The 14,916-nt window shown below is 41.9% G+C and overlaps 2 protein-coding genes across 7 annotated transcripts in view; one reads left to right on the top strand and one right to left on the bottom strand.

The window, feature by feature from the left end:
• Positions 1–14,916, bottom strand: part of ACKR2 (atypical chemokine receptor 2) — a 71,763-nt gene that overhangs the window by 42,885 nt on the left and 13,962 nt on the right. For 2 of the 4 annotated variants that reach the window (XR_011075623.1, XM_068557336.1), the window contains exons 1-2: positions 5,770–5,897; positions 1,402–1,691 (exon numbers count right to left, since the gene is read on the bottom strand). Coding sequence is in view for 3 of the 4 variants with exons in the window: in XM_068557336.1 (XP_068413437.1) it covers positions 1,402–1,519 (118 nt within the window). In the remaining variant the exon portion in view is untranslated. Of the gene's footprint in view, positions 1–1,401; positions 1,692–5,188; positions 5,254–5,769; positions 5,898–14,916 lie in introns of those variants that run through there. The other 2 variants (XM_068557337.1, XM_068557335.1) reach the window with 2 other exon arrangements.
• HIGD1A (HIG1 hypoxia inducible domain family member 1A) lies at positions 5,881–12,810 on the top strand. 3 transcript variants are annotated; one of them, XM_068557340.1, is made up of 5 exons: positions 5,948–6,035; positions 9,731–9,847; positions 10,261–10,375; positions 11,012–11,146; positions 11,828–12,810. In XM_068557340.1, exons 2-5 carry the CDS (start codon positions 9,791–9,793, stop codon positions 11,875–11,877), a joined length of 357 nt encoding a protein of 118 aa, XP_068413441.1. In that variant the 5' UTR covers positions 5,948–6,035; positions 9,731–9,790; the 3' UTR covers positions 11,878–12,810. The 3 variants fall into 3 exon arrangements, with proteins under 3 accessions (XP_068413442.1, XP_068413441.1, XP_068413443.1); XM_068557341.1 differs by lacking the exon at positions 9,731–9,847 and having other exon boundaries at positions 5,881–6,035; XM_068557342.1 differs by lacking the exon at positions 9,731–9,847 and having other exon boundaries at positions 5,966–6,035; positions 10,265–10,375.

Below are 14,916 nucleotides of genomic sequence, written 5' to 3'. Positions count from 1 at the left end.
AGTAGCAGAAGGACTTTGATGGCTAGCACTTGTCTGCTGATTCACTGAGTGAACTTGGGTCAGGCACGTAATCTTTCTTTTCCGGTTTTTCCAGAAACAGGGTAGGCGGGTTCCTGTCCCTGAGTAAAAGCATCAGCACAGGGAGAGTAATTCAGGGCCACCAATTTGGGTGAAGTGTCTGTCTGCATAATCCATTTTTCTCTCAGAGTTATAGAAGTAATTGTCTGTCCATCCATCTCTGGCAAAGGAGACCATTATCCTGTCCTTATTAAGATATGGATCTGATTTAGATGTCGGCTACGTTTATGAGCCCTCAATTCATTAAGCCATCAAGACAAACAGATGGTGCCTCACAATCAGTGTCACGGCAAAATGACTTGGAGGGCCTGGAGATCAGTCAATAGAAACCAATTTGCAGTGCCATTGAGTATGGCAGTGCCTTCCATAAGAGGCACCTCATGGGGCTTCCCTGGTGGCGCAGTGGTTGAGAGTCTGCCTGCCAATGCAGGGGACACGGGCTCGAGCCCTGGTCTGGGAAGATCCCACATGCCGCGGAGCAACTGGGCCCGTGAGCCACAACTGCTGAGCCTGCGCGTCTGGAGCCTCTGCTCCGCAACAAGAGAGGCCGCGATAGTGAGAGGCCCGCGCACCGCGATGAAGAGCGGCCCCCGCTTGCCGCAACTAGAGAAAGCCCTCGCACAGAAACGAAGACCCAACACAGCCATAAATAAATAAATAAATAAATAAATAAATAAATAATTTTAAAAAAACAAAAAAAAGAGACACCTCATTCTCAGAGAATTAGCAGGCTGTAAAAATAGCCCTAGGGCTTCCCTGGTGGCGCAGTGGTTGAGAATCTGCCTGCTAATGCAGGGGACACGGGTTCGAGCCCTGGTCTGGGAAGATCCCACATGCCACGGAGCAACTGGGCCCGTGAGCCACAACTACTGAGCCTGCGCGTCTGGAGCCTGTGCTCTGCAACAAGAGAGGCCGCGATAGTGAAGAGGCCCGTGCACCGCGATGAAGAGCGGCCCCCGCTTGCCGCAACTAGAGAAAGCCCTCGCACAGAAACGAAGACCCAACACAGCCAAAAATAAATATAAAAATAAATAAATAAATAAAAGATTACTATTAATTTTTAAAAAATGTTAATATAACAGCCACACTTTAAAAAAAAAAAAATAGCCCTAAATCATTGTTGGGAGAGACAGAGTAGGGGTAAGCAGAGAGGCCATCAGTATCCAAGGCAGTGGGGGAGAGGAGAGGAGGGTTCTGAAAGGGAGACTGTCAATGGTGGGTGATCAGGAGAATTAAGAAGCCACAGGAGTCCACAGTCCCTGCCCAGCTACTGCAGCCCCAGTAGCTGAAATGCAGCTAGAGTCCCTGAACTCAGGTACTCACCTCTGCAGAGAGATAGTCTTGAGTCAACAAGTATTTTCCACGTGCAGCACACCATCAGGTGCTGTGGGCGAAAATGTTTAACAGAGGTTCTGATGCCAGGGTGCTTGTAACCCAACATTCATGCATAACCACGGTACTCTCCATCATACCAAGTACCAGGAGCCAGCTGGGGAGCCCAGGTGGAAAATCAGATTTATCCTTTCTGGTGGAAAGAGCTGTTCACCTGTGGTGAACAGAAAGCTTTTGCTTCCAGTGATCAATTCTTTCTTTGCACAATCTAGTCAAATTACCTGTACAAATACAGATTATAAAAATAAGTCAATCTTTTCAGTTATATAGCTTATATAAGATTACAAATTTTCTAATTTTTAAAATCAGGATATAAACCACATAAAACTAAAAGACCAAATTCTGCTTACTCATTCTCTACTAAAAGACACATTTAATAAATTATATAGGATATAAAATTATATAAATTTTTTGGTCATTGTATGATCTGCATTACCTTTTTCTTTTTTTTAATTTTTATTGGAGTATAGTTGATTTACAGTGTTGTGTTAGTCTCAGGTGTACATAAAATTATATAAATTTTTAAGACGAGATGGTTGTGCTGTTAATTCCAAATCCAATTATCTCCAAAGCAAGGGAATGAGGCAGGAAGGTTTCAGCTCAGTTAGAGAAGTTCCGTGCCCACCCCCCTCCAAATAACTAACAGGAAGAACAAAAAGGAATTCTGAGGAGCTTCAGTGAATCCAAGATCCATTTTTTAGTGACAACTGCACGGCTTTTTGTTGGAAAATATTGTCAGTGAAAACAGTCTTGCATCAAGCGTAAAATGATGAAATGTATTTCCTTATTTAATCTGTTTAAGTGCTTTCCTGTATAAATGATCCTCTCAACATCACCGGGCCAGTTTGGTCAGAGCACAGTACTATGAGAGTGAAGGCACAGTCTCACCTCTGCCACCGATCTTCAGAAGGCTGGCCCCTTGTCATTCAGTTATCTGCCCACATGTCACTGGCTACGTGTGCACAAAAGTAGGAGTAGCATCAAGGATTTACCCAGGTTTCATGTTCGGTTAATGGGATGGACAGCAGTTCTACCAACCAAGTCAGGGAATTTAAAGAGAAAGTACAGGATTATGAGGAAGGGGTGTCCAGAGCAGGGGGAAGGAGAAGAGAGAGATAATTATGTTCAGTTACGGACGTGCTGTGGAGTCTGGAATTTTATGATGGCCTGGACCCTAGTCAATTCTCCCTGGAGACTGGTCTGTATGGACTATTGCTACTTTAAAGCAGCAGGCCTTGTCAAGGTGGTAGAGGGATGACACTACAGCATGTAGCAGCCTTCCCTATCCTTAAGACCCAGGATATGGGTTCAATATAAAGAATATAATGAGCTACGTATTACTCAATAGCCTTGTTTCCTGGCAGAGGAATGCTGACAGTCCTTTTCTAATGCATTCAACTTCACTACCAAGTACCTCAAATTCACTCAGCTCTTGAAACATCCTGCTCCAAAACCTTCAAGGGCCACCTAATATAATATTGTCCAAGTTCTTTGATTAGCATTTAAGGTCCTCCCCTGTGAGCTTAGGCCTACTTTCCATTACTCTGGCTCTGCTTTAGTCACAAATTTTTGCCTTTTCCCCATTCACTGTCCTCCATGCCAGAACTACAATCCCATAGTCTACCTCTATTCCTCTGCCCACTGTTTCCTTTTTCTGGAATACTCCTCCAACTTATTTACATGCTAGTCATCCTTCAAAGCCCACTCATTCAAGCCCCTGTCCCAAGAAGCCTTCTTTGAAACTGCTCACTCACTATGATATCTGCCTGGATTTCCATTCAAAGCACTTATCACAGACTGTTTTTGATATTTTTCTATACCTGTTCCTTTGACCTAATCAGATGACAAATTATTTCAGGGAAGGAACTGAGTCTAATTTCTGAGTCCTATACAGGGCACAATATACATGTCCAGTATTTGCTGACTGTGACTCTCAACTGTAGTTTGAAAATAGTCATAGATATTACCAACTTTCTCGAAAGTTTTAATATTTGTTTTAGACAAAATTCCACAAAGATCACACAGTATTTTTCTAAGGATGTCAAAAACCAGATAGTGTAGCTTTAAGCTGAGCCTTAGCCCAAATCTGAGTTTAGAAGCCCATTTCCCTTATAGTGCACATGATCATGTGTGGACAGCTACTTGGAGCATGAGAAGTTACAGAGGCTCTCTAAAGGGGGGAAATTAGCAAAGCTGTCAGAGACTTCCTGTGCTGCCTTCCTATAAATTACAGGTGGATTAATTTAATACATGAGAACCCAAATAATTTTTTAAAGTCTTCTGCATCAATATGATATTTTGAAATGACACAAAGTAAGAAGAATGGAATAATATATGTTGTACATTTGTCACCAATGTCTTATGAAAAATTATTATGAAAAATTTAATAGTTCAATCAGCTGTCACTGTTGTTTTCCTGTAACATGATACTGAATAAAGTACAGCAGAACAATCTTTAAAAAAAACTTCTGCATCATCTGATACGGATAGGCATCATCACCATTTACCAAGATTTTGGTTTCTACATATGATCAGAAAGAGATCATTTCTTACACAAATAGGGCAGGGTCTGCATCTTTCTGTACAATGCATGGCATAGGAATTTTTAAACTAATAGCTAACACTCCACATTTATTTCCCCATTAACCACCACTACTGTTATCCCCACTTTACAAAGGAAGAAAGTGAAGCCCAAGGTCATGGCTAGTATGTGCCTAAGTTGGGACCAGCACTGGTGTGCCTGACCCCAAATCTCATTCTCTGGAAATTAGCAAATTAGCTAACATTATTTTGATTCATATAAATCCTCTTCAGGAATGAACATGCTGTGGTCACTGCTGCAGTTAGCCTTTGTTTTTCCAGAATCAAGGGACTTGACTTCTGCTTTACTTTTTTTTTTTTTTTAATTAATTTATTTATTTATTTTTGGCTGCGTTGGATCTTCGCTGCTGCGCACGGGCTTTCTCTAGCTGTGGCGAGCGGAGGCTACTCTTCCTTGTGGTGCACAGGCTTCTCATTGAGGTGGCTTCTCTTTGTTTTGAAGCACGGGCTCTAGGTGCTCGGGCTTCAGTAGCTGTGGCACGCGGGCTCAGTACTTGTGGCGCACGGGCTTAGTTGCTCTGTGGCATGTGGGATCTTCCCAGACCAGGGCTCAAATTCGTATCCCCTGCATTGGCAGGCGGATTCTTAACCACTGCGCCACCAGGGAAGCCCTTGCTTTACTTATGCATATGACTTTCATATTCAAATCTGTCAGGCTCTTTTATCGCTTTAATTAACCTAAATGAGTTCCTGGTCTTCCTACTTATCTTTTTTTTTCCAATTTTTTTTTTGGCCGCACTGCGCGGCATGCAGGATCTTAGTTCCCCCACCAGGGATCGACCCGTGCCCCCTGAAGTGGAAGCGTGGAGTCCTAACCACTGAACCACCAAGGAATTGCCCCCTACTTATCTTTTAAGCTCTCCAGCTACTGCATCAGTTGTCACTTCTTCTTTTAGCATTACTGAGGCCCTACTGAGCTCAAAGACAGTGTTCAAGGAGATGCCTGCATGAAGCAGACAAATATACGTGCCCTCAAGCAGCTGAAAGCACTCCACATGACCAATGTAAAGGGTTTTTAATTTGTCGTGCTCAGCATGAATGTTTCCTACCAGTGTTTTAACTCAATTACGAGACAAAAGATTTTCAAAATCCTGAGCCTATGACACTGAGCTCCTACCTGTGGGATAAAGCACTTCGCAGTCTGCCTCGTTCCGTGGTTACATCCAGAGATTTTAGAGTCCCCACGGTAGCGCTTGATGCTTTGCACTAATTCGCCAGGTAGTTACCGACTGCTCTACGAACAAATTAGGGGCTCTGTCCCGGGAAGTTCACTGCCACAAGGGGCCTCTGACACTTCTCTCCTCAGGTAAACCACCCCGATCTAGGTGGAGTCACCCGTGCTTGCAATGAGTGGCTTCCTCCCACTACAGTGTAAGCGCCAAGCCGGGAGGCCGACAGCGCACGTTCGTGGCGGATAACCGCCAGGGCTTGGAGTGGCTCCAGCGCCCCACCGCCGCCGGCGCCCCCGAAGGCAGGAACGTGCTCCCTCCTCACCCGCAACCCCCCAAGGACCGGCCGCGGTTGAACCCCCTGATCCCCGGCCCCGCCCGGCCGGCGCTCGGGACACCGCCTTCGCGATGCTCGCTGCCGCCGCCGCATCCCGAGAGGAAAAGGGCGAGAGTAATCTCAAGTACCGCCGGGCCAAGGGCCAATACCCCGCCCGCGTCCTCCGCGCAATCCCGGTCACCGAGCTCTCACCTCTGACGCGATTCCTACGTGAGAGCCGGGCACGCGGAGTCACCGCCCGCGCACGTCGCCCCAGCCAATCCGGGGCTCGCGCCGGGCCGCCCCAGCCACCGCGTACAGGCCCGCACTAGCCCGCCGACCCCGACACCGGCGTCCCAGCCACTGGCTTCTGATTGGCTGAGGCCGGCTGTGGGCGGGACCGGGAAAAGCCGGGCCGACTGCTGATGCGCGAGGTGGGGCAGAAGCCGGTTGGAGCCTGCGACGTCGCGCCGTTGTCTGTAAGTGATGCATGCCGGGCTTTTGGGAGCGGGGGATGCCGGGCCTTGGGATGGGAAGAAGTGAGGCAGCGCTGGGCCCGGCTGAGAGCACCTTTGGGAGGGTTGGGGGTCGCAGGGCTGGGAGTGGGGGCGATGCCTGGGCTGAAAGGGGCGAAGTCTGGTTGGCGGGGCTCAGGCCCCACCTCGCGGTGCAGGGGAGGCGGGTGAGGGCGTACGGAGCCTATGAGGGGGATGCAGCAAAGGCTTGAGGAGCGAAGCCTCGCGGATGGAGCTGGGGAGGGACGGGGCTGGGGCCGACTTCGGGGAACTCGTAGAGCGGGGTGGGTGAGGAGGGATTGAGAGGGCGGGCGCTCTGGCCATGGAGTCCTGACAAGGTCACAGGAAGAGAGAGGGGAGGAAAGTTGAAGGGTTGAGAGGAGGGCGTAAAACCAAACGACCTTCCTGCCATCGGCTTCATCTTCTCCCCGGGCCGCTATTCCCTTCCACCTTTGGCGACCCTCTTCGGCCCTAGGGAGGTAAAAAGGACCCGGGCATGTATCAAGCATCTCTGACGTAATTTACATTTCTCCCTAAAAAGTAAACCTGCCAGATTAGAAATTACAAAACAGCACGGGATTAGTATTGGGAGCAGCCGAAATGATTCGGCAGGTTTATTCGCCTCTTTTATTATACCGGTGCGGGAAGCAGTTATTTACCTCTTCGGGGTAATCCCTATGGAAGGAATCTATGCTTTCGGAAGTACCCAGACCGGTTTGGATGAAAAGTTAGAATGGATTGAAGCGGTACCAGGCCCCAGCATGACAATCGTGTTTGAGTTGTGTATACCAGGGGTTCTCTTCCTTCCCTATGCACCAGAATCTCTTGAAGGGGTCTTCTTAAGATACAGATTCCTTGGGCCCTGCCCCAGACCATCTGAATCAGAATCTTCCGGGGTGGGGCCTTTGCAGCCATTTTAAATAGGTTGACAGGTAACGGATGCAAAATCAAAATTTGAAACCATTGTTGTTAGATAGTAGTTCCAGTGACCAAAATGACGGGCTGTGAAGATCCTTAAATCTTTTACATCACGTGATGCTGGGCAGCTCCTGTTCCCTTATGCCTCTTCTAGGTTCCCATGCATTTGGAAAGGTCTTCAGTAGTATCTTACCAAGTTTACAGACTACTTCGTGTTTTCCAAACTGGCTTTGAGTATCTGGTTATAGGTGCCTCTTTTTGTACCTGTTCAACTTTCCGACAGAGATCTGGGTCAGCTGCTGCGGGTGGATGAGAAAATGATAATAAAGGAAAATTCAGAAGTGGCGCTAGGGAAAAAAAAATCTTCAAATCACACTTGAAATCGTTAGATGAATTAAGTCACTGGGAAAGAAGGTTCCATTTAATTTTAGGCATGACTGACATTTTTTACAATTCAAAGAAAGAGATGTGGGCTCCTGTTAAGGAGTGGATTTTAAATGTTTTTCAGATTAAATACATACCAGCATTATAAGACAGATGATTTGGCAATATATTGTCAATCAAAAGAACCCACAACTGTGTATCAGGAGAGCTGGGTTCTAATCCTACCCTGCCAGAGATGTATTCCTGTTGTTGAGCAGTTCATTTAACCCTTCATAACCTTTTTTTTTTTGCTTCTGTAAAATAAGCCTATTGGCATGGATTAGTAATCTGGGTTTTTACTCTCAAGTTATATGATTTGTACTTACTGACCCTGATATTTTAAAAGTTAACCATTTTTTATTTAGGTGGCTATAAATCATGAATACTTGGGAAACTTCTAGGTGGTCATTAGGAAGAGAATTATCAAAATCTTTTACTCAGGGAGTGTTACAGATATATATTATGCTAGATATATAATTGGAACCACAGAATAACAAATAACTTTGTGATATGTTGGACTTTTAATATTCCCCTTTATTTTATCCTGAAATGTGCACACAAGGTGTTCTGGATCAGAGACAGATTATCATTAGTCACTTGAGACATAATGACCACATGGTTCCCTCACGCCCTGATTCTTTCCCCAGGGACTACTTTCTGAAAGCCAGATCTAATGTCCTGTCCGAACAAACTGCTGAAAGGTGATCCTCCTCCCTCCTGAAAGGAAGGAGAAGAGAACTTTTGCTCCATTGACCTGTTGGGACAGTTAAAGTTATCCAGATGTGAGAGATTAAAGGAAAAACTACCAACTTTCTTGCTTTTAAAGACAATTCCCAAATGACTTCTTAGTTTAGGAATAATTAAGGCAGAGGAAGAAAACATGCTTTTATATATGTGAAAGAAGGTGCTAGTTTTTAAAAGTGGATTGTGGTATATAATGGTTTTGTCTCTTGTGGTTGCAAGGATCCAAGACCTACTCAGGTTATCATGTGTTCTTTCATAGATACAGTATAAGAATGAAAAGAAAAATAAGCACTTATGTACATACAGCTTGACATTTTTATTACTGACTCTACAAATGTGTATAATTGTTAGTTTTCACTAAATATTCCTAATTACCTGAGAATAATTTTAATTGTTGAAAATATTACTTTAAAATTTATTCAACAAACATTTTGTGGTATACTTTATGTAATAAGCATCATGCCAGGCTATGGTATAGACACAAGCAGGACAGGTGTAACCTCCTGACTTCAAGGATTCTAGCGAGAAAAACAGTTAAACTTGCATTTATAAGAAAGAGTTATTATAGAGAAGGCATCAGGTCCTATGGGACTGCGTAACCAAAGCACTTACCATAAACTTGGAGAGTCAGAGAAGACTTTCCAGAGGAGGTCAGTTAAGGCAAGAAACCGAAAAATGGGAGGACTTAGCCCAGAAAGAGTATCTGAAGGAAATGAAAAGGGAAGAAACGTTTTAGGCAGAGGAATCAGCTTGTGCAAAGGCTTGGAGGTTTAGAGAGCATCTATTAAGAAGTTTAATGTGATTAGAATGTGGGGTTGGTGAGGGAGGTTGAAGGAGGATTTGTGATAAAACAGAGAAGTCTTTGAAACTTTTGCCTTTGGGAAGTTTAGATTGGTTATGAAGGAAACTAATAAACATACTGGCCTAAAATAAATACAGTATTTAATCTTACCATCTAGTACATTTATATAGTATCTTCTTGTTGCTGGTTGTTTGGTTTTTTTTTTTGCCACACAGCGTGGAGGATCTTAGTTCCCTGACGGGGGATTGAACTCATGCCCCCTGCAGTGGAAGTGTAGAGACTTAACCACTGGACCGCCAGGGAAGTCACCATTTATGTAGTATCTTGAAAGCCAATCTCAAATATTTCTCTGAAACTTCCCAAACTTTGTTATCCAAAAGACATCACACTCCAAATTCTCATTGTCTCTGCTGGCAAAGTGATCACACTCTGGCATGTCTATTTTAAAGAATCTAATTTGTGAAACATTATTTCAGTGTTTTCATTCTATCTCTTCAAATATATAGTGAGCATCCTGAACCTTGAGCTTGTTGAACCTTGTATATAATAAAAGCTCAGAGAAAGGGTTTATTCAATTAGCAGGTAATGGAGCACAATAAAGAAGAGAAAGTCTAGTTCTAATTTCTTCTATCTAGCTGTGTGATACTGTACAACTCATCTGGATTAAGGTTTTCTTCTCTGTCAGATGACAGCATTGGACTCTTCCCAATGAGGATGGGGGCTTGGAGGGACAATTTCACTTTTCAAACTAAGCACTAATCCTCCCCTCTAGAGTTGGATTTTCTTTGAGGACCTTGACTACTACTAAACCCCTTGAATAGCAAAGTGTTGAATGAGAGCTATTATTACTGAAGGGAGTATGACGCACATGAAAAACCCAGAAGCTAAGGTAAGACTATATGGGTAATGGCAGTTAACTTTTGAGTTTACTGTAATTGACGTCAATCAGAGACTTGTGCACTTACATACTATGTTTGACTCCCTTTTTTATCTACGCGTAAAGTTTATAGTCTGTTCAGCTCAGTCAGAAGAAAGTATGTACATAGTTACTGTGACTAAGGTGAAATTGAATTTGTTATTACTTTATTGTGATGAAATGCCTACTAGCGTCCTGTGTAAGAAAATTGACCAAAAAGGGAGAATGGAGCCTTGGTCCCTTTGTGATAGAAATGAATCTTTTTTTCTGCCCTCTAATTCATATAATCAGGCTAGTATCTTGCCTTTTTTGGTACCACTTAAAGGAATAATCTTATAAAAGAAGTATGCTTTTAACTGCAGAACCTCATGGAAATTCTGTTTCAGGAAGATTCTTCAATCACTATGTCAAGTGACACAGATGTTTCTCTTTCTTCATATGACGAAGGTCAGGGATCTAAACTTATCCGAAAAGCTAGAGAGGCACCATTTGTCCCCATTGGTAAGTTTGACTTTGATGATCTAATAAGCTATTGTAAGCTTTAACACAGTAGAAGTGTGGTAAACTTGTTTGGTTCATCAAGAATTTCCTGAAAGCATTTATTTTTGAATATATTTTCAGATCTTGAAATATGCTTAGATTGGTATGATGTAGCTCTCATTATAAAAATTCTTCTCTGTGTATTCAGACTTCTTGTTTTAGTGACTTATTTCAGTGAATGTGTTGGGACCTCAAGACTACCATCAGTCTCAATGATTTGCTGGAAGGACTCACTAAGAGTTGTTATACTGACAGTTGTGGTTTATTACAGTCTCTGCTATATTAACTGATTGCCTTTGGGGATGGAAGTGAGACAGAGAAGAGTTCCCCTGGCACTCTTAAAGGAATTTATTTACTGGCTTCACAAGCCCACATTTTAAAGATGCTCTTAACTTTCTGGATCTGCTACTGTTTGCTTCCAATTGTGGATTTTTAGTTCTGAGGGGGAAAAAATTAAAAATTCAATTTGTATGTTAGCTGGTTAATGGTCTCCTAAAGCATCCTTATAAAAAAAAAATAGGACGTTGATTGATGATAAAATCATCTTGATTCCCTGCCCCCATGCGTCTGACATACTTGTGACTGTCTGTTTTACAGGATTGGCAGGTTTTGCAGCGGTCGTTGCATATGGATTATATAAATTGAAGAGCAGGGGCAATACTAAAATGTCTCTTCACCTGATCCACATGCGTGTGGCAGCCCAAGGCTTTGTTGTGGGAGCAATGACTCTTGGTAGGTTCCTACAGGACATTTCAAATTTGTGGTTCCCCGTTAATGGATTTCTTTGTATATAAAACAAGGTGGATGCTTTTAGCTGACTTTGAAGCAGTTTGCAAATATCACTTATATTCATTTTCACATAAAAACTGAATAAAAATAGTTCAAGTAGTGACATAGTTTTACTGTCTATGATATAATCTTACTAAGGTTTTAAAGAAAGAAAGAAAAGATAGTGCTGCCCATCACTGAGTTTATAATTTCGTTGAAGAGTCTAGATATGTAAATAGGGTTGGTAATAAGATCCATCGTCTGGGAGAGACATGATTGCTGTTTTATTGAGTTTTTGAAGGTGGAAAAGACATTACATGCTTTTATAGACTTTATAATTAATTGACTTTATCTGGTATTTTATAGCAAGAGTAACTGCTTTTAAAGTTGCCAGATAAATATTGATATTTTAACAGTCTGACCTAGTCATACTGGCCTTGAGATACTTGGGAAATTGTGTAAAAAGAATTTTAGAAATTTGAATTGTTTAAGAAAGCAAGAATGTAAGCAGCCTAGTGCCTCGTTCCCCTTGTAAATATTGTATGCTAGCAAGGGTGCTGCTTTTAGCTACTTTATGAACCTGTTTTTAATTTTCTAATACTGAAGAAAATATTTAAATGCTTAACTAGCATTCTTTTTCTTTAGGTATGGGCTATTCCATGTATCAAGAATTCTGGGCAAAACCTAAACCTTAGAAGAGGAGATGCTGTCTTGGTCTTGGTGGTGCTTGCTTTAGTTAGACATCTCATATTGAGGTTATATGTTTATGTTGAAAATAAATTCTGTGGGTCAGACAATAACATGGTAATTTGAATATTGGCTTCCTTTCTTGCAGGCTTGATTTGCCTAGCGACTAGTTCACTAGCTAGGTCATTTAGGGGAGTCAGATTAGCACAAAAACATGTCACTTTTAAATGCACTTGATAGTGGTACAATGTCCACCTTCTTAAACTCTTCTGATAAAATTAGTTTTAAAGAGGACAACATGCCAAACCTGAAAATGCTCCCAGTTGCTGCAGAATATCATATGCTTTTGATGTAATGTAGGAATCCTATTTACCCCAGTTAATTTAACTCTTTCTGACTGCCTTGTGGACTGAGTACTGTTTTTAAGGTCTGGTTAGCTCTTGAAGAACCCTTTCAGAACAGTGCACAGAATACAACATTATAAACCTCCCAGCAACTATGTGTGTGTTTTGGTAACAGCTGCTTTGAAGTAGTATCTGTTTCAGAATCATAGTTGTAAACATGAGAATAACTTAACTGTAGATCCCCGTTTAGCTGTTTTGTAATTGCAGAATTATAGTTTGCTGCTGTTATATTAGAATAATTTTTAAATGGCATTTTGAAATAGAAGTGTGTATTTTAAGTGCTAATGCAAAGGTAAATGAAAAATACTTTTTAAATGTGTGCAGTCTGTTTATTTTCTCTGAAAGAATCATAAATGTTAAACTAAATAAATTGCCTATAATGGAAGTGATTTATGAGCAAGCTGGTTTGGTCAGACATTATACAAACTTTGGTATACTACAGAATGCTTTGTTGTACTTGTGAAATTCTCTTGTCTAACCTGAATTTACATTCCATGGTGATAACGTGGTAAATATAGTGTTATTAAAGTAAGTGAACACATCAAATGTTTTGTATTTATTTCAATTTGGAAACAACTATCATTCTTCAAAGTAGCACAAGTAGTTCCAAGAAAAGAGGGAGAACATTTTATGCCTTTTGTAGGGGCCATAGTTAAAGAGTATTTAACAAACAGGAATAATAGCTAACGTTTATTGAGCATTTACTGTGTGCCACACACTGCTCTAAGCACTTTTCATGTCTAATGTCATTTAAGTTTCCTAACAACCCTAAGAAGTAGGAGCTATGATCCTCCTTTCAGGGAGGAGGAGACTGAGGCATGAATAGTTTTAAGTAATTAACCCAAGGTCACATAAGCTAGAGAAGGTTGTAGGTTTGGGACTAGAACCTGGGCAGTCAAGCAGTAGATGCCAACAGAGACTTGAAATGTTGGCCTTTGTGAAGTTAATGCTGGGTGGCAGCGGTTATCATAAATTAGTACTGTTAGACAAGAGGGTACGGCATGGTCTTGGCTCACCGCTCCACTGACTATATAACCTGGACCAATCAAGGTTTTCTCAGTTTTCTGCTAGTTAGAAATGAGAGATTGGACTACATAATTTCTATAGTCCTATCTAGTTTATAGATCATTACATGGGTCTATGGGAACTGTGCTTTAAAAATATAAGCTATTACTAGGAACTCTTCTCAGCCTCCAGTAGGCATTATAGGAGTTGCTTGTAGGCAGTCCTAACAATTATTTCATGAAGGATAAGCCTCCTATAGAAGAACAAATTTGTGAACAAGTTTCAGAAACTCTTTCTGATGGATGAGTACATTATTGATTTTGTTAAATAAATACTAATTTGAGAGAAATTGATCTAGACAAATGCCAGAGGACAGAAGAACAGGAGCAAAATGTTGAGACTGTAGTGAGCATATTAAGTGATCAGGAGACAATAAGTAAGGGTGCTTGCCTGAAGAAGACAGTGGTAAATTAGGGTGGATGAATAGGCTGGCATCAGATTATGGAAGTTATTAAAAGTGGCTCAAGTGGATGTAACACTACTTTTTATTGAGTCAGACCTGGGTTCATGGTTTTGCCATTTAGGAGCCAAGTAGCCATGGTTTCCTCATCTGTAAAGTGAAGACAATGTCAGTGGCCTAGGGTTGCTGGGAAGATAAAATGCAATGGTGAACATAAAAGGGCTTAGCATAGCACCTGATGCATTAGTAATCTCTGAATGGTTGCTGTTAACCACTGTTACTGTTAGGCTTGGGAATGTGGCATCACAGAAGGTGTGTGAGCCCTCCTCTCACAACTTACAGTCTAGCAGAGAAGGCTGGCATTAGATCAGTGATTTCGAAAAGCATGATAAATACTAGGTACAGGATGCGGCAGACTGGGGGACCTAACCCAGGGCTGGAGTCAGAGAAGGTATCCCCAAGGAAGTGATGTTCTAACTTAAGATGATTTTTCATCTTAAGTTAAAACATCATCTTAAGACACTGATGAAAGAAATTAAAGATGATACAAACAGATGGAGAGATATACCACGTTCTTGGATTGGAAGAATCAACACTGTGAAAATGACTATACCACCCAAAGCAATCTACAGATTCAGTGCAATGGCTATCAAATTACCAAAGGCATTTTTTACAGAACTAGAACAAAAAAATCTTAAAATCTGTATGGAGACACAAAAGACCCCGAATAGCCAAAGCGGTCTTGAGGGAAAAAAACAGAGCTGGAGGAATCAGACTCCCTGACTTCAGACTATACTACAAAGCTACAGTAATCAAGACAATATGGTACTGGCACAAAAACAGATATATAGATCAGTGGAACAGGATAGAAAGCCCAGAGGGAAACCCACGCACCTATGGTCAACTAATCTATGACAAAGGAGGCAAGGATATACAATGGAGAAAAGACAGCCTCTTTAATAAGTGGTGCTGGGAAAACTGGACAGCTACATGTAAAAGAATGAAATTAGAACACTCCCTAACACCATACACAAAAATAAACTCAAAATGGATTAGAGACCTAAATGTAAGACCGGACACTATAAAACTCTTAGAGGAAAACATAGGAAGAACACTCCTTGACATAAATCACAGCAAGATCTTTTTTGATCCACCTCCTAGAGTAATGGAAATAAAAA

This window comes from Eschrichtius robustus, chromosome 12 (genome assembly GCF_028021215.1).
Source record: "Eschrichtius robustus isolate mEscRob2 chromosome 12, mEscRob2.pri, whole genome shotgun sequence".
Classification (NCBI taxonomy): Eukaryota; Metazoa; Chordata; class Mammalia; order Artiodactyla; family Eschrichtiidae; genus Eschrichtius; species Eschrichtius robustus.
The sequence above is the reverse complement of the archived record's forward strand: the minus strand, read 5'-3'. Positions and strand labels throughout refer to the sequence as shown.

What these genes read in the sequence shown, in the direction of transcription:
- HIGD1A (XM_068557340.1), top strand. Translation starts at nt 9,791, where the DNA reads ATGAGAGCTATTATTACTGAAGGGAGTATGACGCACATGAAAAACCCA. An exon ending in GGCACCATTTGTCCCCATTG is followed by an intron (nt 10,376 to 11,011) that starts GTAAGTTTGACT and finishes TCTGTTTTACAG; the next exon opens with GATTGGCAGGTTTTGCAGCG. An exon ending in TGTGGGAGCAATGACTCTTG is followed by an intron (nt 11,147 to 11,827) that starts GTAGGTTCCTAC and finishes CTTTTTCTTTAG; the next exon opens with GTATGGGCTATTCCATGTAT.